The sequence below is a fragment of the Adiantum capillus-veneris genome, chromosome 3, assembly GCF_014529385.1.
Source record: "Adiantum capillus-veneris isolate H3 chromosome 3, ASM1452938v2, whole genome shotgun sequence".
Taxonomy (NCBI): Eukaryota; Viridiplantae; Streptophyta; class Polypodiopsida; order Polypodiales; family Pteridaceae; genus Adiantum; species Adiantum capillus-veneris.
Genome location: NC_140933.1, coordinates 141,656,645 through 141,681,664, shown reverse-complemented (window position 1 = coordinate 141,681,664; position 25,020 = coordinate 141,656,645). Strand labels below are relative to the sequence as shown.

General features: G+C 40.6%; 1 protein-coding gene across 1 annotated transcript in view; it reads right to left on the bottom strand.

Moving 5' to 3' along the window:
* The window catches only part of LOC147461821 (uncharacterized), a 43,487-nt gene extending 24,070 nt beyond the window's left edge, over positions 1-19,417 (bottom strand). The window contains exon 1 of the mRNA XM_086506475.1: positions 19,155-19,417. Coding sequence (XP_086362601.1) covers positions 19,155-19,417 — 263 coding nt within the window. The remainder of the gene's footprint in view (positions 1-19,154) is intronic.
* Between the last annotated feature and the right edge of the window lie 5,603 nt (positions 19,418-25,020).

The window sequence follows — 25,020 nt, the reverse complement described above, 5'->3', positions numbered from 1 at the left end:
ATTAGAAATTTGTACCGTTTCCAAAGCATGTTACCCATCTTGAGTAGGTGCATAGGCACCTACCTGTTTTGCTGACGTCGAAGTGTGGCTATTGGTTGCGGCCAGAATTGCCTCCGTTGTAGCATAGCGAATATGGACTGCATGTACCAATAGGAAGGTCATGTTGGCAGAACACACCACGGAAGATCCTCAGTAGCTGAACCATCCTCTAGGTTGTGTGTGTGTTTGCATATGTGTGTGTGTGTGTGAAAAGTATGCTCCAGCGTTTCAGCAAGAATGAGTTCATGAACAGAGTCGTAGCCTGCGTATCTTGAGCAGCAAACGTCATCCTATCACTAAGAGAAGAGGGAGATTCAGTTATAAGCGGGTATGTGTGAGCATATGCGAGTACCTAGTGTCTATGTGTGTGTGCTCTCTCCTGCCTTCGCTCGTGGGACAAAACCGAGCCAGAAGGGGAAAGAAAGATAGGCCGCTTTTCTGTGAGAACCAACCAGTGAAGGTGCTATAATTATGCACGCTCGACTTCCAGTGCATGCGTGTGTGTGTGTGTGTGTGTGTGTGTGTGTGTGTGTGTGTGTGTGTGTGTGTGTGTGTGTGTGTGTGTGTGTGTGTGTGTGTGTGTGTGTGTGTGTGTGTTGCCTACCATATAAATTATTTAGCATTGAATGCCAAATGGGCTTTCAGTTAAAACTAGCCCCTGCCAGCTATACCACTAGCTTAGTATGTAATCACTAGATTATGAGTGAGGTAGTGATGTAATCTTTTTAAGATGTATAATGCATGCACCAAACCACACAGAGTGAGTGGGTGGGTGGTTATCATTAATTTCTCATGTAAAGTACGTGTGATCTGGGTTTAGCAGATATGGGCGACTATCATTGAGAAGGGCGGGCAACACCAGGATGTATCACCAAACCAAGGGATCCCACAAGGACTTCCAGAATTCCGCCATAGCGTAGATATAGGAATCGATACTATCAGCTCATAGAGTGAGACAAAGGTAGTGACTGGAGAAGGGCCAAAATAGAAAATAGTACCTATATTTTATAAGCAAGGGTGTGTGTGGGTGTGGTATACATCTGGTAGACATTTGGTACCATGAGCAATTCCATGTGGTCTTCTCTAGAGACTCAATGAAATTTTTCTAGAGCATAATAGCTCTAGGTTAGCACACCAGAAAGGGAAGCTGTCAGCAAAGGGTTAGCCAACTACTTGTCAGCTAGATAAGTGTGTGTGTGTGTGTGTGTTTTGGATAGACAAAGAGGGAGAGAAAGGGAGAGAGAGAGAGACAGAGAGGATTGGAGACAGGACCTATATCTTTTTACATGATGTGCAAAGCATCTTTTATTTAAGGGAGGACTTCTCCCTGGCTATCATTTCCAGAGTCCAAGAGGATAAGAGTGGATTTGTTTCAGAGGATAGTAGTGATGATGAGGCAATGGAAACATACAGCAATCCAATGGAATGCCTCCGAAGATGCTTTGAGAAAGCTGAAAAATACAAGGAGATGCTACCGGATGAAGCCACCTTCCAAGCAATAAGACAAAGCCTAAGACCATCAACAAGTCACAAAGAAGTGGAGGATTGGTTTAACCATTCAAGTCAGGGGTCAACTACATCTGTAGACCTGTGGCAGGAAAACCTCTTTCTGCAAGATGAGAGCTTCATGGTAACTCTCTCTCTCTCTCTCTCTCTCTCTCTCTCTCTCTCTCTTTCTCTCTCTCTCTCTCTCTCTCTCTCTCTCTCTCTCTCTCTCTTTCTCTGTGTGTCACTTACTCAGACATGATATGTGCAGTCTTGGATTGCTGACAAGGACAACTTCCTTCAACGGCGGACTCGAGAGTATCATGGAAGGGATGCAGCCCTAGAACAATACCTTTCAAAGCTTTGCAAGTCGCTGATAGTAGTTTTTCACAATGGAATGTCACAAGAGGGTTCAATAGCAACTTACACATTAAAGACACTATCACGCTTCTTGGGTGGACCCGTGTTGGCCCAAAGTGCAGATAAAGTCATTCTTGTGGACAAAGTGTTTTGACAAAGATTGTTTTGGTTACTGCCCAGGCTATACAGATGGTCGGGGATTGTATTACTACACTTGCACAACAATGGCACTAGCTCATGGCAGACAAAACCCGGATGAACTTTTAGAGTATGGCAAATATTTCATGATTCGTTACAAGGGTGATGTGCCAAAAAACAAAATTGAACCTTCAAAATCTTGATACACTTCAAGTAGCAATTGTATAAGATCATGTATTACAAAACTTTTGTACAATGTCATCCACTCAAAGTATCTCTCTCCACTTGTGGTTCACATACACCATTGTCTCTCTCCACCTTCGTTGACCTTCACAAGCACCGGAGTTGTTGTATGCCATTGATCTTTTAACCTTTTTTTGTTGTAAATGTCTAATGGCTTCTGATGTTGTTGAAGAGGCCAAGACTTCTTTTGCCTGCATTCGATGAATGATTCTACGATAGAACCATTCAAATAGTTCTCTCAAACTGTTAGCCTTGATTCGAGAGCCACCATGTCGTGTGTGCCTGAAATAAGCATTTCTCGCCATGTAATGAGACTTTTCCATCCCTTGGGTATTCCATATTGCCGGGTGTATAAAATATGGTAAATGATTGAAAATGATGTGTTGGATATGAAAATAGATTACTTAGAATGTTTTACACTCACATAGCTACACATAAAAGAGAATCAAATACACAATAATACCATGTAGTGAGTAATCTGGGTGTCTGTCCATGCTGTTTTGAATGATTTTTTGAGAAGGTTGAGATTCTCCTTGAACTTGTTTATATCACCTTGTGACTAGTCATCTTTGTTGCACATCAAAAATAGGATGTCTATTGATCGCCAAACCTCAGCCTTTGCGTTACAAGTAGTTGGTTCTTGATCTTTGGCTGCAATATGTAGCTTTTTCCAGCTCTGATACTCTACTTTGTTAACATAAGATGTGTTATATATTTTTCCATGTTTTGTTATCTTCAGATCTCGTATTCCTTGGGGTTTAGATAAAAACCTCCGTGCCTTCACCCCACCGATGGATGGTTTGCATGGACATCCTTCTCAGCAATTGATCTCTTTTCATCTCGCTAGATTTTCACATTGCCACCATGAAGCCCCATATCCGACAGTACCAATTCTAAGCACTGCAGGGCCACTTGTCGCTCTACTGAGTTCTTGATTTTTCAAGCAAACACGATATATAAGTAGACCAATTTATCCACACTTCTACAAAGGGCATGCATTGTATAGATGTGGACATTCACAAGTGGTATTTTCAAAACCGGTCGAAAAGCAGGGTCCTCAATGTGACGTGTTGGAGCTTTTCTTCACCACTTTGGGTCCATGACCTTTGCAAGCTCCATGCAGAACAAAAACGGCGACTTTGCCATTGCACCCATTCCACAATTATACATGCACTTTAATGTTTTGAGGTCACCTGCAAGATGCCACTGAACTTGAAAGTCTCCCCTTCCATCTAGACGTAGTACCTCTCCCTGGTTAGTCTGTCGATCAATCACCTCCGGAACATTAGTTTGATGGAACACCCAATAGAGAATCTCATGATCTTATTTCTTTACCTGCAACACAAAATAAATGAGACTTAAGTAGATGTGAACATTTGAGCTTAGCTGAGAAACTCGCTTACCTCAAACGCACCAAGCCACCATATGTTAGATTTTGATTGAACACTAAAATACAAAGGATCATCATTGGGACACTTTGAGAGGGCTCTATTCATTAAAGTAATAGTAACACGCTCTAGCTTTTTCTCTTTAACAAGATCACACTCATTCAGTTTTAACACAAAATGTAATACCCCTCGTGACTCTTCAAATGTGATGTTGTAAAACTCCACCATTCTCTTCTGCAACATCTGCAGGTCCATAAAAATATCATTGAACTCATCATATGCCATGTTTGCTCCATGGCCACTGTAAGTTTCTTTAATATGAAAGGGTTGTTCTCCCTGTGCATCGTTAAGCTAAAGCCTTCTCTTTCAAAACACTTGAGGCTAATGGTAAAAGTTTGGATTTTATACCCTTTTTAACAAAGATGGATGAGACATATTTTTGTATAGCCACATATCCTCTTTTGCTTACACCAAGTGAATCAAGTGTGCCTTGTATCTCTTTTGCAGGCACTGAGTTCTCTGAAATAAAGCGATCCACTACATTTTGTTGTAGGACCTTAAACTTCTTGTCATGTACTATATCTAGTACAAGGCTTCTACTTATAAGTGGCTTCAATCTCTTTCCTATATTGGCTTTGGGGTCAATGTTTTCCTTGTCAAGATAGATTGAATCTCTACATGAAGACAATGCATAAGTAAATAACAGAAAATTTACTTCACTGACACTATTTAGGCACATGAAAATAATGCTTAACCTGAAAAAACAAGAAAATTACTTAACTAACACAATTTAGCCAACCAAGAAGCATCACCTTAATGCTCGGATTCTTTTCTTGAGACCTCCGGATGCAACCTGCAATGTTTCAAGATTGCGCAATTTCTTCTTTTGGATACGACCACCCAAGATGGTGTCCTTCATTTGACAACTTCGTACCTTTCCTTTCAGTTCCTGTACCACTATTTTGTGTTGCAAAATGGTAACCTGATCTGTAGAATGTAAATGTGAAAGACGAACAATCTCACATTGTTGAGCTTGGAGAATGCCCTTATAAGTTTCAGCTTCCCTTGTAAGAGATTTACAATAACCCAGAAGGCCCTTTTCTCCATCACCAGCAAAGGTCAATAAGCTTGTAGGATTGACAAACGGTGGAGACGCATTAGTAATTGGATTCTTAGGATAGAGAGAGCCTCTCATCCAGATATCTATGTGTTTAGCTCCCTGAGCTCTGAGCCTGTCTATGGATGCGGGAGGTATATGTGTGTTTGCTTTACTACACTTAATCAATGGTTGGTACTCATTGTCCAAATCAATGTGAAGGTGATATTTTTCTCGTTTCTACGTAACATTTGTGCCATTTGAGGAATGTGCAGGTTTAATGGAAAGTGAATAGGCGGCTACGCCTTCGTCCCTCCATATTAGCCTCATTCCCTCCATGTTGACGAGGTTCATTCAATGCAACTGAAAAGAAGATTATCACTCAATCATTATGAACAAATGTTCAGAAGAGTAAAGAATCTACTTAAAGTACGCTTTTTGAACTTTTACCATGAAAGACCCACCTCTATTTGCCATGTTTCTAGAGAAAGAGTGCAAAAAATACATTTCCTTAGAAGGCCCTCCAAATGACCTCCGAAATTTCCTAATGGTTGCCATTTGATGGGCTTTGATAGTCTTTGTGACAGGTATAAAATGATCTTGTTACTGAAGCTGTCTACTATCATCCATATTCCCATATTCCCATGGATAGACTTAGGCAATCCATGGATATGCTCTCCCACGGTGAATTAGGGATTGGCAAAGGTTGAAGCAATCCACGTTACTTCCCTCTATCAAACTTCATCTTTTGGCATATCACACATTTAGATACATACTCTTGTATGTTTGCTTTCATGATAGGCCAATAGAAATATGTTTCAATCCCTTTTAGGGTAGATTGAATCTTTCTATGCCCTACATAAGGAGGATCGTGAGATTCATACATTACTTTCTCACGTAATGAGCTAGTAACGCATAGTCTATTGCCATAGAGAAGGTAACCATCTTGTAAAGTTAATGGTTCCTTTTTCTTCCCTAGTGCAAAGGCTGAAATCACATCTCTAAAATTGGGATCAATAGCCTACTCATCTATCATAGAAGATAGATCATTGTGAGTTTCTATGGAAACTGCATTCACTCTCGGCCGTCTTGAGAGTGCATCGGCTACTTGATTATGCTTGCCGGCAATGTGAGAAATATGAAAATGAAATTGCAAAAAGAAATTTTCCCATCTCATTTGTTTGTCGAAGAGCTTGGTCTACGTCATGAAGTACTTAAGACTTTGCTGAGCATCCCATGGATTGACAAATTAATCGTGGTTCTCACTAATACTGCAATAAGATAGGATGGTGAGATTAGACATGCATCCCACATTTGGCACCCCTGCCGGGGATCGAAGAGACATAAACTAGGGAAAAACACGAGCGTCTTGTGAAGTTATCTTTTAACTTCCTCTAGGTTCGCCTAGAGTTCAAAACTTTCTTTTAGAAACGGCATAGCTTAAGATTGTCATCTTTTGTTGTGTAGAGGTAGCTTGGAAGTAATCGTACTTGCTAAGTGCCTTTAGGATTTTAGGATTGTAGAATAGATTAGGATTTTGAGAATGATTGGTAGACAAGACAAGTCTTAAGATCAGTGCTCAGAAAAACATAAAAGACAAGAAAACGAGTGTTTGTGGACACTTACCACAACCCCAGTGCATGAGAATCTAGGAGTAGGGTAAGTAGGATCCGAGGTGGATTTCAGAACATTGCTCTCTCTGAAAGCATCAAGTGTGAGTTGTTAATGGAAGTTGCAGAATTTTAGGTCTACGGCTAGAAATAGCTCAAAAAGACTCGAAACCACTCAATCCGACTAGAGAGTAAGCTTAAAAGTTAGTTGAACGGTTGGTAAGCTCAAAGACACTTCAAGAAAAAAATTTCAAAGAATTGTCCAAAACTCAGGTTATTTACTTTTTCTTGACATTTTAGGCCAAATTAAGTTTTTACTTGATTCATAGGCTTAAAACAACTCATATAAAGACTGTCTTTAAAAAAATTACAAAAAAGTGTTCATTTCAAGCCTGAAGTTGATAATCGTGATTATTATCTTTCTGCTCTAAATTGACCAAGGTTCATACCATTGACTCATTGCCTGTGTACAAACAACTTCTGTAAAGGCCCAAGAGATTTGGATCACCAAACTCGCAAAAAACTGGGTAAAAACTAAAGTTTGTACTAACTTTTTGAATTTTGATGTAACTTGGAAAAGATTTTGTCCAAACTTGTTAAAATTGATCCCTAGACTTATATTGATGTGATAATCATGTGTACATGCTCAGTTGATCAAAAAGATGCAAAAACTTATCAAAAGTAAATAATCACGATTATTTACATCTACCCTATTTTTCAACTTTTTGGACCAAGTCAGCATACCACTAGTTTTAACATGTTATGATAAGCCCACAAACCAAATTTGATAAGATTTGGATCACTGGATTGAAAATTGTGACCAAATTTGTAAAGTTAGTCTGCGGACAGGTAATTGATGACCATTTGATCAAAAATTGTCCAAACTTGATGAAACTTGGCTAGTGACCTTAACTTGAGGTGCTTAACAGATCTGTGTCAAAGTTGGGGCAAAAAGTTACAAAAGTTGGAGTGAATAATCGCGATTATTTACATCTGCTTCAAAACATGAGAATTTTGCAAATTTGAGTATACCACAAGGTCAAGCATATCAAGTTAGACTTCACAAATCAATTTTGATGAAATTTGGATCACAAAAGTGAGACCTAAGCCAGATTCTTGAAATCAGAGTCTGTGGCCAAAAAATAGTTGATAAACTTGATCAAAATTTGTCCAAACTTGTCGAAACTTGTCCAGGGACTTTAACAAGTTGTATACTTACCAAACAAATCAAAAAAGTGTAAAAATTTGACAAAAGTAAATAATCGCGATTATTTACTATTGCTATCCAGAGACATCAATTTTGACTTTTGAACTTATACAGTGTTAGACCAACATAATATAAAGCCACCGGGCAATTTTGGGTTCAATCGGATCAAAAATTGTACATGTTTATTGAGTTTCTAGGTTGCAAATTAAACCTTTGATTTTTTTGCTAAAGTCGAATCTGAAAGTCAAATTTTGACTCCCATAGCTCAATTTGGCGTGATAGACATAGACCAATCACGAGAGTTAGCAAAAACTCTATTGTCTTTATGGAAGAATAGCTAACTTGATCAAATTTGTACAGGAATGAGGTTGCAGACGAGGAATCGGTGGCTTGACAAAAAGTTACAATCGAATCAAGTGGAAATTGACGACAAGTCAATCCAAAGGTGAGTACTCTATCCAAGGCTTCATAAGACTATATGAACCTTAGATCTGGTCGTGTACTAGGAAATCAGGGCACACTTGGAGAAACCTCCAGTAGAGTATCCAATGAAGAAATCATGAATCAAAGCAATTTCTTGCACACAATTCTTGAAGAAGTCTCAGACACTTTTTCAACTTCAACATCCGAAATGTCTTCTTACTCGACTCACTCAAAAATTGGAACGACAATGTGCTATAAGCATATACTCTCATTTACATGGCTAGCCGCCATGGAGCCTAGGTTTACTTGGACCCTAACGAGGAGTATGCTATTCGCATTGATGACCATGGTATTGAGTTCAAAGAAGAGATTAGGGGAAAAAAACAATAAAAGATATACATGGACAGAAGTGGAACTCAATATGTACAATTTGAAAACCCTGATGTGGTAGACAAATGGGGGTTTACGGTAAACACATTAATCCCAGATATGTCAGCAAAAGAAGGACCACCAAGTTTAGAATTTGAGGGATACGATCAAGTAGATTTGAAGCCTTTGAAACGGCTTAGTACGGATAATCCTAGGATCGGAGTCTATTGTTGGGAAGATAGAAACATAAAAGATCTTTTATGAACTTGGCATGCCAAACCAGGACAACTAACGGCCATGAAGATCATCTATATCTTCAAAATCAAAGATAAGGGATCAGCAAACCTACCAACCTACCTGTTTAGGGATTGTTATAACAACAACTTTGTTATGATGACTCCTGAGGAGGTAGAACAAACCAAATACCAAGGGTATTCCTTACGGGATTGAATATTGGGACAAGGACCAGAAACAATTTCAAGAGATGAACACTGTGAGAGATCATCTGAGAGTAATGTAATGAAACCAAAAATCATCTCATCACGTAGAAAACCGGGTGACACTAAGGCCATTCCACGGCTACACGAGTCACTATTTTGAACAGACTGGTTTGAAGGACTTGGAATAGGACCAACTGCCAGGAGATCGGGAGTTGAACCAAACAAGCGCGTCAGACCAGCTGATTTTCAGAAATGGGTCAAAAAATACAGTGGATCAGGGGATCCATACGACCACTTAGCAAGCTTTAAGAAAGTGCTAAGAGAAAAAGTTTATACGATTTCCATACTCAATTCGAGGGGTTTGGAATGACATTAGAAGGAAAAGCATTGACAAGGTTCCAAAACATTCCACCAAGGTCAATCATGGACTTGAACACATTAGCTCAAGGATTTGTAGCTGCTTGTTTCAAAACTAGGATCAAACATAATACGATAGCTGAAATCTACAGCTTTAAATAGAAGCATGGTGAGTCTATTAGAAATTGTGCAGCTCGAATGAAACAATACATTGCCAGATACCCAGGGCTAGAGATACCTGCAGAAGAACAACTCGTATCATTGTTTCTAGAGGGACTGCTAAACAAAGAACTTCATGCTATACTCTATAGTAAAAGCATACAACCCTAGAAGAGTGTGTGTCAGATGCTATTGACTTAGGAGACAATTGTGATATTTTCAACGAAGAAGATGTAACCAAAGAAAGAAAACAACATCTACTAAACCAACACAAGTGGGAACGGTTTCTACCGCACCACTCTCAGCCATAGAAGGTATGCTTAAAAGGATGAATGACATGATGAACAACATGCAAAAAGCACCTATGAGGGGACCAGGACAAGGGATGCCTCAATAGGGATAACCAATTAAGCCACAAGAATGGTGTGTGATTGAGGGTAAATGGACCAACCATGAGACCCACCAGTGCTACTCCAGACCATTGTATGATGGGAATGTTACGTGCCCATGAGGCCACAAGGACAACCCATGTACATATATAAGCCTAATATGGCCCAAGCTCAAAGACCACCAATGGGTATGGAAAGACCTCAACCTGTGTTGGGACAACAACCTCCATATCCAGGACATAATGAAGTGCCTGTAAAGTACATGCACTCTAAAGGAGTCATAGATGAACAAGCATTAGTGCCTGTTACACCCTATTCAGAGCCTAGTCCATCTACAATAATGATAGAAGGAGATTGGTATAATTCACATCCACCACCAATGGAAAAAACCGTGACTTGTGCTCCAATAGAGCTTGCACCAATGTATTATGTAGCTAATCAAGGTGTCAGACCTCCCATGATAAGATCCATGATTAAGCCAAGAACAAGAAAGTGTCAAAATTGTGGTGCGGATGATCACTGGAAAAATGAATGTCGAGATCCTGACAAAAACCTCAAGCCAGTTGAAGCTATTGCATCCAATGTTGCAAAAAGGGAGGACACTTTCCAAAAGATTGTCCTTAAAATCCTTTGAACAAGGGTAAAACTATAGTAAACGTAGTCCAAGTGATACCTAGTAGCTCATCAAAGAGTGAACCGATTGTTCCAATCAAAGAAATCACTAGAGCCCAAGCCAAGAAAAAGAAACACAACTCCTCTGATGATTCGGAAAATACAAAAGTTTCCTCTCAAAGAATCAAAAGGAGCATAAGCAAAACATATGAGATGAGAAAACAAAAACAATGGGATGAAATTGAGGACAAAGCAAAAAAACCTATTCCAAGAAAAGCTAAAAGAAACACGAAGTGAATTCAAAGAAACAACCATGAAATCTGGAGGATCCATTCTGGTTGATAAAATTTGAGGCTATTAATGCCGCCTTGGAAGCCTATGAAGCAGGACTTAAAGCAGGCCGAAACATGGAAAACAAATATAAAAGCTATCCTTCTCCAAACATGGAAGTAGTTAAGCTGGAAGCTTATCAAAATTTGGTAAGAATCACGCAAGAAAAGCTGGAAAAACAAAAACCCAAGCTTGAAAGTATTGCAAAACTTGAAGAGCCTGTGGTAAGAGACACTAAAGAAAAATCCGATGTGGTGGCAAAATCCCACCTTGAAACAAAAGAACCAAAGCTTATAGTGGCTGACAACAAAGATGCCTTAGATGGACTGGCTAGGACACTTATGGGAAATAGTGAGAGAGATCAATGATGGGAGCCTAACTTTAAAGTCATCTCCTATAGAGGAAGTCTGGTTGGATAACCTACCTTCTAATATAAACATGGATGTACAATCCTTGTACGAGGATTGAGGATTTGAAGCTTCAGGAATGTCAAAACCATTGACCTTGAAAACATTACCTTTTTACTTGGGAGATAACGAAGATGAATCCATAGTGTGTAAGACCATTCAAGTAAAAAGAGTTGAACAGACCCTAGAAGTAGACAACATTCATTCAATCATGTCTAGACCCATCCAATGCACTCTTACCTTGGGAAAATTGTTAAAACTCAAACCATATTTATGGAATGATCTACAGAAAACCCTAGAGAAGGTGGAGATAATGGGGCTAATCTCAAAAAATTGGGAAATTTGAAAAACGAAATGGACAACAAAGAGATTCGATCTATTCCCATGAACAAAATCGAAGAATATTATGAAGGGGAAGAAGGAAACACCACCCTCCCAGTGAAATATAATGACATTGAAACCATGGCAATACTGGATAGTGGAGCAGGCATAGCCATAGCCACTAAAGCAGTATGGGAATCCTGGGGACAACAAGCCATTAGACAAACTCGAAAGAAATTTCAATTGGCTGACGCGCACATTGAGAGACCATTAGGGCTCCTTGAAAAATTGATAGTCAATTCTTGTGGAATTGAATATCAACACACTTTTGCCATAGTAGACTTTAGAAAAAAACTCGAGTATGAAATCATATTGGGAAGACCTTTCATGCGACAGGTATAGCTTATCCAAGATTGGGGAAACAATTATTTGTACTTCAAGCAAGTGGGATCTATAACAAGAGTAAACCTAAAAGATCACACTTATAGAGATGTCTTGAAAACACCCATCCAAGAGTTTCTCTTCGGCTGAAACTAAGCTTCCATCGTGGTTAAACAAAGATACTCCTATTTGGATGTGTGAAGCTTCAGAAAATGGAATCTCAAGACGAGAAGAATGTATCCTAGAAAGGGAACTGCACAGACAAAGCCTATGTACCTGAACCCTTTCTAGAGCATTTGTTTGAGACATTCGAATGGACTCAAATTATAGCGACAATGGATGTATGTGTGAATATATCTATGCCTACTCAATTTTGCAATGAGGATGGCTACGACATAATTCCCATCCAAATGATTTCAATCTGTGAGATCACTACCCCTTGTCAAGAGGAGCGGAGCACCTTTGATAGGTCTCCAATCCTGAGAAAGAAAAACCAATGGCTTAGCTACTATGTATCCACAAGCATGAACCGTTAGTGAAGGATTGGTCCTATCTCGCTATGGCAGAGCGTGACCACCATAACCCTATCTAGAAACTATCTATAAGCAATTATACCTAAAGGTATAAATCTTAGAGTGACCAACCTGTGCGCTTTTTCCCCCATGTTTCAGAAGCACAGCCGCCAAGGTTTGTCTCTTTTAAGATTTATGACTATTAAAAAAAACAATTTCTAGCGTTGGAAAGTTACCTGACTATCGGGTCCACCCCTCCATATAATGATACCCTCATGGTATCATTCTCCCACTTTCCACACCGCACTCATCCTTTTTTTGTTATCTAATTACTACCACACTGTGTAAACATACATATTCCTTTACTTTATTTATGATATTTGTTCGTTAAAACAGCCTTTCAAATAGTATTACAAACAATAATCAAACAAGAAGTTGTTCAATTTTAAACCAACAACCCTTGGATTAGGTTCACTTAAGAATCTCTACTGATGCTATTATGTCCGATCGGTATATACATTATTTATTAAAACCCTTGTCATCATGAGCGTCCCATATCGCTCGACAAGTACTCGTTGTGCTAATCTGGACAACGGTGTCAATCTGGGCGTCGTCCTCATGCCACGGCAAAATAAAAGTGCAGTATCCAGCTGGACTAATCTGGGTGTACTCCCACCACAGCACCCGAGGTCTTCACTAAGGATTACCATATGATGTCACGTGCAGAGTGTACAATAGGGGGGGGGTTTATAAGGCCTAAAAGGTAGATTTTACAAAGGAGGGTCCCGTATATAGGGGGTAAAATCATAGTTTTGGTGCACGTAGGTGACATCTTCCTAGTACTACTAGTGAATCCCCCGGGCCATAGCATCAGCAGTGCCATCCTAGGCGTCATCTCACGCCTCGACAACTGCCAGCGCTAATAAGTAAAGAGACTTGAGAGAAACTATACCGAAGGTTTTGGACAAACATTCTTTCCTATAGCAAGCAGTTTAACCAGACATTCTTTCCTACTTGTCAAACATATGCCGAGTTTCTTGGGGTTAAATCCCTTGGTTTCGGTCCGTGGTTTCTTTTCATAAGGTAAATAATATATTTATATGGTCTCGCATATGCAATGATGCATAACTTGAAACTGCAATACTAACCTATACCATAGCTCCAATTGATTCGATTGGTGGAGACATAGCATGTTCCGCAGGAGTTCCCCCGTTACTTGTACCGGCTTCATGATCATTAGCGCCTTGGGTTCGAGCATGCTTTAGAGCCATTTTTTTGTGCTACACTTACGTTATACATTTAGAACTTTAAATTGGTCAATTTTCCTAGCAATCTCCTTGAAATCTAAGATCATTTTTACATATAAGTAACCTTGTTATTTTTCTTGAATATTACTTTACTAAAATTTTCCAAAGAGAGTCTGTAATTTGAACCCTCGCCAACTCAGATTCACACTTAGTGTTGTTGTTCTACATCTAATTTCTATACATCAAAATATTTACTAATCTTGATTAATCAAAAATTAAGTGTGTAAACTACGAGTGAAAGTTTAGGAATGCATTACTTTTATGCATGACATTTCTAATCCAATTCTAACTTCAATTTCTATACTTCAACTAAATCAATTTTAGTATTATTCAAAGTACTAATTAATCTAATTGACAAAAAAATTGGTGAATAAGAATTTCATCATGCATAATAAGAGTGTGATGAGTACTCTTATGTATTAACTTTTAGTTAACTATGCATAAGTTAATAGTGAAAATGTACTAACTAGAGAGAGTAGGTATACTTAGAGAGATTAGAGTAAGAGAAAACATACACACACATCTTTTCTAAAGTGAATTGAATCTTATTAATCCATTAGAAAGCTTAGAGTAGAAGAGAACACACTCACATCCTTTTCTAAAGCTAATTTGAATCTTACCAATCTATTAGAGAGATTAGAGTAAGAATAACACACACACATCATTCCTAGAGTTAATTGAATCTTACTAATCTACTAGAGACATTAGAGTAAGAGATAACACACACACATAATTCCTAAAGCTAATTGAATCTTACTAATTTATTAGAGAGATTAGGGTAAGAGATAGTGCGCACACACACACACATATCCTTCTTAAAGCTAATTGAATCTTACTAATCTATTAGAGAGATTAGAGTAAGAGATAGTGCGCGCACACACACACACACACACATATATCCTTCTTAAAGCTAATTGAATCTTACTAATCTATTAGAGAGATTAGAGAACACATATTTAGGAATTTTGGAAAAAATGTGTATTTTTGGGACAAATGTTTGTGAACCAAGTTCTTGAGTGGTAGTTGCATTGTGTTAGGTTGTGGTATTGTCAACCATTATTGTCAAGTTATAGAGTAGAGTTTGCATTATGCTAGGTTGCATCATCATCAACCATTGGTTTCAACTTTGCTAGGTTGCATCATCATCAATTTTTGGGTGTCCAAATCTACTAACTCACAGAAGTTGCATTGTGCTAGGAATCATGAGTATATAGAGAACTTGGAGTTAATGTTTGAATGGGGATTAAGAGTATCCACAATGAAATAGAAAAGATTTATTTTTTACTTGTAAAGTGAAGGTAGCTTTGCCTTGTTCTACAAGTAGAAGTCTAATTTGTGGGGGACTACCATGTTCACTTCTTTGAAAGCATGGTCTAGTTGTCCTGCAAAACTCAATCTTGGAATGTGCTAGTTTGTGATAGAGAAAGAATTTCTATTTTATGTCGCACAATGAAAGAATAGGGGCTTTTTCTTTATTTGTAGATCTCAATGAATAATTATTATACAAGAGAAAATGCTAAACCTTGATTTGTAGTCAAGGTGAAATGCTGAAACTTAAGCTAGCTAGAACACTCACTACAAGAGCAACAACTTAAAACTCACAAGCAAGTTTCATTTACAAATTGGCAAGAGGTAGCAATAGACACTTGTAGGAAAGAAGGTATTTTCTATCATGTTTTGCCATATGCTACTAAACATTAGGAGATTCTTGAGAGAAACCATATGCTACCTATGTGCATTGGAGGCTAAGGGGCTACTGACCCCCCATCAGCTCCAAGGTTAATTGCCCCAATAATACCTAGTTAGGTAAGTGATTACTCCCTCACAAAAGCTATAGCACTTCTCTTGTACACTCTATTGGAAAGGCTCAAGCTAGAGATCGAGGCTTCAAGTTATACGGACTAGGGAAAGCTAGACCCGGGATCCTCCTCACAAACCCCCATAATATAGGTGGGATCCTAGCCCCTTGCCCTAGACGGATCCCCTGTCCACACTGTCTAGCCTGGCCCCTGGACGAAGTCCATGACCACCCTAGTCCTTAGGTTGACGCTTGTCCTGACATTATTCCCCCCTTAAGGAAGAGTTTTCTTCCTCGAAAACACAAGTAGTAATATCTTCTTAAGAATACGGATGTTTTCCTTATTGATGTCACATACATGGGCTAGTTGTCTGTATGTTTGATAACTGGTGCAGTGAGGAGGTTCAATGAAACCAAGAGCAATATCTTGATTTTCAACATTGTTGTCCTTTTGCAACCACTTGTATCAAACTGGTAACTCAATTTGTAACTTACTTCAGTACTTGAAAGGAGTAACCACAATTAAGAGTTATCCAAAGGCATAACCAGTTTTTAGATCTTTTGAAGGTACTAGAATAATGCAAGAAAACCTTGGCATAACGTTCCATGTAGTTGTGAGCTAGATTTCCTACTCGCGTGAGTATCTTGAAAAGTTTGAAAAGCTACTGAGGGATAGAATAGGGAGTGTCCTCTTGTCAGACTTCTGAATAATTTGGAACACAAAGAACTACATGTTCATCCCTAATGAAGGTTACTTGCCAACATACTTTGTCAGCACACCTGGTAAGTCCCTAACTTATGAAACTATTGAACCAATATCCAACCCCACCACAATAGGTGTTCAAAGTTTTAAGCAAATTCTAGAATAGGGAGAAAATCACCTATTCAGAAATGCATTGTGCTAACGTATGCTCTTAGCAAATCCTTTAGCAAAAGAAATACTTGTAAGCTGCCCATCTAACCCGAGATGAATAGCAGCAGTAAGAGTGAGGTGCTTATCCCAACCTCAATTTCATGATGAGACTTTCCACGATACATACATGAAAGTCTTGCAACAAAAGTTGGACCATAATAGAATGTGACAACCCAGTCACACTTAGGTACCAACCATGAGACATTCTCATGAACATAGCATACTTTGCTATATGTAGAAACGACCCTCCGTTAAGGTGGTTTCATAGCACTTGTAATCACAACAAGTCTGTACTTAGTATCCGACAAATTTCTGGCCACTGAAATTGTTCCTGATGCGGTGTGCTCCAAATGGTCTAGTAAATGGATGCGACCAGCACGTAGGGACTTCGTCGCGACACATCATTAAAAATCGGGCACCAGTGTCAGTCCCAGAGAATCATATTCTCCACATGTGGAATATGTCTCAAATAAGGATGGCCGAAAAAACGACATCTATCAAGTACAAGATGTACTTGTGTGTGGAGGAAACTATGAACACTCCGTGATGGGAGTGAGAGGGACCCTCATTATCATTGCTCCAGACTGGCTAAACCGAACTCCTTGAGTTCCTAGACCATGTTTTATCCCATGTGACAACATGTGCCAAATTGAACCCTACAAGTAGGTTCGTAACAGCATAAGGCAGAAAGATAGATTGGACACTTGGCCCAAAATACTATCTGCTGACATGCCCTTGGCATGGCTCTGTAACATTCAAGCGTACTTATACGTCTTGAAAAACCCAAGCAAAGCATACTAAAAATGGAATAACACCAAATCAATAGATGCGTACGTGGAGATTTGAACGTAATGTTCACTTACCCGTATTCAAGTGGAGAGGAGTACATCCCCTACTTGAAAAAAACAAACAACATTGCACTGGGAACCCTTGGTGTTGCCTTTGTAATCCAAGCCTGGGAATTAGAATCTATGTAGTCAAATCCCTTGGTAAGACTCTTTGTAGAAACTGCTCAACTAGCAGGTAACAGTGACCAACATAGTCAACCGTGTACAAAATGATTGGAATAAACTGGAGAATTTGAATTCGTCCACTACCGCATGCTATATTGCGGGCTACTTTCCTTGAAAGTATAACGAGAATAGATCAAGCTGTGATCCTCAATGCCTATGGGGAGATGTAGCAATCACTGGCCAGGTCTTATCCAAAAACAGTATGTCCATAGGAAATTTGTAGTGCTATAGAGGGAGCCCGATATCCACCCAAGTGAAATGGTTAGCTCTTATGGACAGCCATGCTATCTCAGCCTACTGCTACATCTATACTCCGTGGTAGAGATCAGCTGATGTGAGTTTAAGATTATCAAAAACTCACTTGAGCGTCGCACTAAAAAAATGTAGTGCAAAAATGACACGCTAAACATCCGTAATGACAAGACGCTTGCTTCTCAATTAACGTCAATGTGTACTCCACTGGGTAGAGCTGTTCGATCTTGAGGACAATCATCCAAGGAATACCAACAAGTGGGTCTTACCCTAGATTTAACAATGGATCTTAGCCAGCGTGTGTGTCTCATAGAGCTGATGGAAATTAGTGTTCAATTGTCAAACCGATGAAGACTACTGTGGATGGAATCTTGCCCAATTTCTAGCTGAGAGTTAGAGCATCTTGGCTCAGGAGGACTCACTAGTGAAACATGTAGCAAAAGCTTCTTAGAAAGTATGCAAATATTCTTTGAGAGAAATAAGAAAGAGAGAGAAAGAGAGCATGCTGGGCTGAGAAAATTTCCTTAAGTTACTGCCTGTATTTTTTGAAGCATGCAGTAATCTGGCTTTGAGAGATGTAACAGAAACATAAGTCACACCTTGCTGTCCTTATCGTGTAGCGAATCGTGACTGTACGAAAATGACTTAAATATGGCTTATCATTGGCCCTTGGCCCTGGCCCTTTTACTGACTTATTAGGTATGTGGTTGTGACGACACCATTTTGACTTAATGATAGCACGTTTCCTTTGAATTAAGTCCAAGTTTTAGGTTCATTTTAGTGGTGTTGTGTTTGGAGAGCAACCTAAACAATCCAAAATGATTCATAACTAATATTGTCCTTGACATAGTGACTGTGTGAGAGCGTACTGTATACCACCTGGGTAACATGCCTTGCATACAAAAGTGGAAGCCCGTGGCTATCGTAAAAGTTAATAACAGAAATGCCTTGCACCGATTGGACTGGTAGTGATTTGATGAAATAAATTTAGAAACCATGTTGCACATGGAATTGGTTAAGCATTTGACGGTTCACAACAAATCATATTGTGACACGTACACCCTATTGCATAGATATTGTATGCATCTTATAATGTTGTTGGTGGATCATATACACCGAGATGATGAAACGGGGCGTACCAAAAATGATTATTTCAGAAAAGAAATTGGTGCATAAAACTACCCAATGCCAAAAAATGGACAATACTCTGAAAACCACATGCACGTATGAAGACATATAACTACTGTGCCCTGCACCAAAACTGGAGTTTATGTTGAATCGCCAACTAATGCATCATGCTGACGTTGTCAGACATGTGGACACTTTATTTTTTAATGCGTTCCTAAGCAAATAAAGCATAAGTTTTGACTTTTTGCACGTTGAAAGTCGGATTGTGATAGTCGCTTCCTGACCATGTTGGTCGTGACCAGATTTGTTTCTACAACCGAATTATTTTGGACATGGTGGACCTCTTTGGTCATAACTGGTGGATTGACAACCCTTTCGGCTGCTGGAAACTGGGAGGCTGATTCTGGTAGCATTTTGTAAATTAATTGTGTGAGATTTTCCACTTGCGTAACCAATATTTGGACCCGTACATCTAACTTGTGAAATCGAGCATCAAAAGTCTGCCAGTCCTGTCGAGTGACAAACTCCCAGGCATCGGGCAAGTTACTGTCATCTTCTAGAATATCAAACACGCTCTGAGGGGGAGGGGACATAAATAGATCACCTGGGTTTGCATCATCCATCCCTGTTGCCACGAAGGTACCCTCGGTGAGAATATCCGGCCCCATGACATCCACATGTGGAGCAGATTCCAAGTATTCAAAATCAAATATATGTTGATCATCAACTTCCGCATTCATGGCAAAAACTTGTTGTGCGAACAAAAGAGAAAACAATACCTCGGATTGCAAACAAGCTCGTAGCTACTAGCCGTAGTATGCACTGCAAACGATAATTATCTGTGCTGATTACGTTGGTCGTCAAATATTTAGTCAACCCGTTCACTTACATCGCTTGAACTCGTCGCAGTCGACTTGACCTTCCAAAGAAACAAGTGGTGATGGATACTTGTTTGAAAATCTCAAAACCGTTGTAAACTAACCTCGACGCACTTCTACAATTTTTGCAATTTTGGAGAATCTCCAGTAAATTGATGGCCTGTCGAAGAATGTCCCGTCCCTTTGTGGACGAGGTTAGGTCGCACCTTGGTCAACAACCGGGAAAGAACTGTGTATGGGTGTGTGTCGGGTGGGCATGCACCCTTGCTTGTGATGTCCTGTTGAAGAATGTCCCGGCCCTTTGTGGACGAGGTTAGGTCGCACCTTGGTCGACAACCAGGAAAGAATTGTGTACGGGTGTGTGTGGGGTGGGCATGCACCCTTGCTCAAAAACTTTGAGGAGAATGCCCAAGGCCAAAGTCCTTCGGGATTTTTGGTGGAAAAACCAACGCTGGCAGTCGGCTATGGCGCCCGATAGTGCCGCAAGGACTTGGCAAGGAGATGATGGCGCGTATAGTGCTCTGCGAGGATAGCTCCAGTGACGGTTGTTGCAGCAAATGGCAGCGCGCATCCGTCGAGCCCGACAGTGCAGCTTATGGTGGAGGTCGATAGTCCATCCCTCCTTGCCTCAAGAGGCCCTGCCCACGGTGCTCGCCTGAGTAGGGCTCTTCCCCACGCCTCCACGCCTCATGCACATGCAAAAGCCAAAAACGGCTGGCTCTCCATGCCTGTGTCCCAAAAACGAGTGGCTCTGATACCAGTATAAGAACTAGGGAAATCTAGACCCAGTATCCTCCTCCCAACCCCCCATAATATAGGCGGGCTCCTAGCCCCTTGCCCTAGACGGATCCCTTGTCCACACTGTCTAGCCCGGGCCCTGACCGAAGTCCATGACCACCCTAGTCCTTAGGTTTGACCCTTGTCTTGACACAAGTTCCACCCACAATTTAAAGATTCTAGTTGGTACTTGAGTTTTAGCTAAAACATCCAAAATAGAAAACTATAAGAAAAATGAAATGAACTAAAAACAAGATGAAATTTGTGAGAGATTTTAGAGATTCTTAATGTAAGAAATTAATTCAGACTCATGAGCTTCCACTTGAGAGGCATTGCACATCATTTGAGTGGAAAGGGACCACATGCCCTCCTATCAACATGGTGATCCTTTGCCCCAACAACACCTAGCTAGGTATGCCACACACATTTCATAAAAGCTGATGCTATTTTTTTAAGGTCATAGTTTAGAATGTATGATGAGAAACTGTAAAAACACACTTCTGGTACATAACTAAGGTGCTGAGGCTAATATTATCGGAGTAGAATGGAGATTAAGCACTTTTATATACAAAAGGTGTATTCCTATTTCGTCTAGTTTGTCTGCTTCGTGAATACTCCTTTGAGATGATTGTCATGAATGGAGTATCGCGTAGTAGTAACGCATAGACCACTCCACTAGTGTTTTGTTTGTAGGCCTGGAGAGTTGGTGCAATAATATATATCTTACTAACACTAGTAATGGGGGTCGTCACAATATTGGCCCCCTTACCTTAGGATTTGATACTTCTTTTACAATTGTTAGAACACCTCCCACAGAGCCGACTATGTGTAGGGCCTTCCCAGCTTTGGAAAGGCCTCTTAGTAGAGATATGCATGCCCATAATATCATTTTTGTGTATGATCCAAATGCTATAGTCCAACACAGAGCACCTAAATTATGAGCCTCGAGCTGGTTGAAGACTCCATTTGAATAGCTATGATAGGTTTGGATGCGATGAGTTATTGTGGAGGGTGGTTCAACCACCCCCTAGCTTGACTTGAGGAGATGGTTGATATCATGGAGCTACAAAGCCAACCTATGGGTACATCATGTTGTAACTATAGAGCCCTTTATAATCACTTTTGACGGGTCTATGGGGGAGCATTGTTAAGGCTCGAGCTTTAGTAGGGCCTTCCCAGCTTTGGAAAGGCCTCTTAGCCCAGATATGCATGTCCATAATATCATTGTTGTGTATCATCTAAATGCTACAGTCCTACATAGAGCACCTAAATTGGGAGCCTCGAGCCGGTTGAAGACTCCTTTTGACTAGCTATGATAGGTTTGGATGCAATTATCTATTGTGGAGGGTGGTTCAACCACCCCCTAGCTTGACCTGAGGAGACGGATTATTTCACTGAGCTACAAAGCCAACCTATGGGTACGTCATGATGTAACTACATAGCCCTTTAGAATCAAGGCTCAAGCTTTAGTTCGAGCAAGCTTGAGGAGGCACTAACAAACTACCCACACCCTTAGTCATTGGCTAAGTCCGTCTAAATTGATGACAACGTTAGGTTCAACCACCCCCTAGCTTGACCTGAGGAGACGGATTATTTCACAGAGCTACAAAGCCAACCTATGGGTACGTCAATTTGTAACTACATAGCCCTTTAGAATCACTTTTGACAAGTCTATAGGGAAAAAGCTCCATCGTAAGGACACTAAAAATGCCGGGGGGAAATCTTAGGATATGCTGCAAAATTTTGAGGTTGGAAGAATGCAGCGTGTAGCTCAAGAGGTCGTCGAGCAAGGAAACAAATCTTGAGGGTTTTCGTTCAACACGTATTAATTGCAACAGCCTTTTGTATCTCGCAATGTAAAAAATTTAGGTCCCATTTTAAGGACTCACCTTGCCCCAACAAAAGACCAAGTCGGTGATGCCATTCGAACTCGCTCCCTGCCCAACCGTTAGATGGTGCATCAGCCGAGCTACTCCAAGAATACACTCATGGGTGTACGCTTAATGGAGCACGAATGGCATGCTTTATTGATAGTAGAACCGGCCGTCTCCAGGACCCGTCCTTTTTTCAGGACACTTACCCTAGGGGAGCTTTGTTAAGGCTCATGCTTTAGTTCGAGAAAGCTTGAGGAGGCACTGAGGAAACTACCCACACCTTCAATCATTGGGTAAGTCCGTCTAAATTGACGGGAACGTTAGATTTCTCCGTTAAATTTGAAACCCAATGTTAATTTTGAAATTTGAAAGTGACGATGACGTTCTCTGCTATTCGCCTGAGCTCGCCATGCCACTTGCTGCTTTGCTGTGAGTTCGCCATGAAACAGGTGAAGGCAAGATCTTGAAGCCGTCCACTGCAACAACTAAACATCACATCAGCTGCCATGCCTCTTGCTCGCTATTGTGCCATGTCAGCATGCCTCTCGCTGCTCTTCTGTGACCTCGCCATGATCCTGAAGCACCATGAGCTCCTATGCGCCCTTGAGCCTGCCATCCACTGCTCACATCATAGTGGCCTCTGTCACCCACTCAAGAAAACCTTTGTTGCAGCAGTAGAATTAAGTGATCCGCGCCGGAGATAATCTGGTCACTTATGTCAGCACCATCCATAATCGAGCCATTGTTCACGACTCGCCCGCCATAGTACCTGCGTCAGCTGCATTGCTTTCGCGCCTTGCCCCTTCTTCAGTCCGCCTCACATCAGCCGGCATGCCTCTCGCTCCTCTATTGTGACATGTCAGCATGCCTCTCGCTGCTCTGTTGTGAGTTTGCCCTGAACTTGGCTAAGGCATGATCAGGAAGCACCATCAAGTGCCATGCCTTGGCCCCGCCATGAGCTACTGCATGAACTCAACATTGCATCAGGGAGGAGCCATGATTTTTTTCGTCTGCTCCATGAGAAAGATTTGCTTCATCTTGAGCTTTGGTACCAAACCTGCAGTGCACTCAGAACTTCCGCTCTCAAGGGCCCTGTGTGTATATAAACAAGAAGATGCACATCCACCTACATAGAAATCGAGTTCTAGCCATGCACTATTTGCAATTGCTGCTACGCGTACTCTTTCCCCTACTGCCACCCTCTACCTCTCGCTCTGCCCCAAAAGGCCCTGATTGCCTGCAAGAAATTTCCGTGGTCGCCTCAAAAAGCACCAATTGCCTCCATACGCCTACTTCTGTAGCATGAAGCACAAGATGGCCAACACTTGCTCCCTATTCTGCAACAATCGAGTGTCGAACGTAGAAAGACTTGGGCTATAGATTACTGGCTCGACGTAAAGACTTTCTTTTAATGTGTGTTGATGCAGTATAAGAAAATGCACGTGACATGCAGGTGCGAAAATCATTGACTTGGGTGCACAGTCTACATGGCCATTTACCACTAAGTTTACGAGCGAGGAAGAGCTTGCTTGCCTGATACTTGTCGTGGAGGCAATCAAGAAGCTTCCATCTATGGAATCTGTGTGGTATGCGCCTGAATGCAGGTACATCATATGGAAAAGAGGGCCTCCTGGGAAGTAGGTGACGAGGATACTACATGGACAACATAAGAAAAATATTGCGCAAGAGCATGCATGCATTCCTGCAACTGTCATCCACACTTCAGTGACACTCGTGCCCTTAATTTGTTTGAGGGTATAAGTAGCTAAAGATATGATATCTCCTCTCTCTCTCTCTCTCTCTCTCTCTCTCTCTCTCTCTCTCTCATGCTTCTTGACACAAAGACTCTTGCAAAATTCTTTCTAAGTAGTCGAGTATTTATTCTATAATTCCTCTTGAGTTTGAACTAAAGTTCGACCCCTCATGACTTGGATAGTTTTCATGCGTCTTGAGCACGATATACCTTATTTTAGTTGAGCATTTAGACTCTAGCTTCAAGACTCGAACTTAAGTTCGAGCCATATGACATGGATGCTTATTTTTCAAGCCTCCTAAGCACTCAAACATGACTTGTTTTAGTTGAGCATTTAGTCTCTAGTTTCGGGGCTCGAACTTAAGTTCGAGCCTCATGACCCGAATGCTTAGTTTTCAAGCCTTATGAGTACTCAATTATAACTTGTTTTAGTTACAAATCTAGCCTCAAGATTCAAGGATCGAACTTAAGCTCGAGCCATGACACGAAAACTCAATTTTCAAGCTTCATGAGCACTCTAGTAGAACTCATCAGGCTCAAACCTAAGTTCAAATCTCAGGACACAGACACTCAATTTTCAGGCCCCACGACCACTCTAGTAGAACAATTTCTATCTAGAAACTATCCCGAAGGGTTTGTATCTCACAAGATTTGAATTGAGTCTTTGTGCGGTCCAAAATTGTTTTTTTGTCTTATCATCGAAGGACTCAATTTGTAAACATCGTGAACACTCTAGTAGGACTCTTCCAAGCTAGAATCCATCTACAAGAGTCCTATATCATGAGATTTGACTCTCATGGGCTAGAGACACATGCAAAAAATTTTCAAGTTGAAATCCAAATTTAAACATCTATGACTCATGAGGCCCTTGACCCTCATGCCCTTGAGACTCAATTATAAATCCTCATGAGAACTCTAGGAGGAAGAGATTGCTTGCTTGGTACCTGTTGTGAAGGCAATTGAGAAGCTTCTATCCATGCAATCTGTATGGTATGTGCCTGAATGCAGGTACATCATATGGGAAAGAGGGCCACTTGGGAAGTAGGTGGCGAGGATACTGC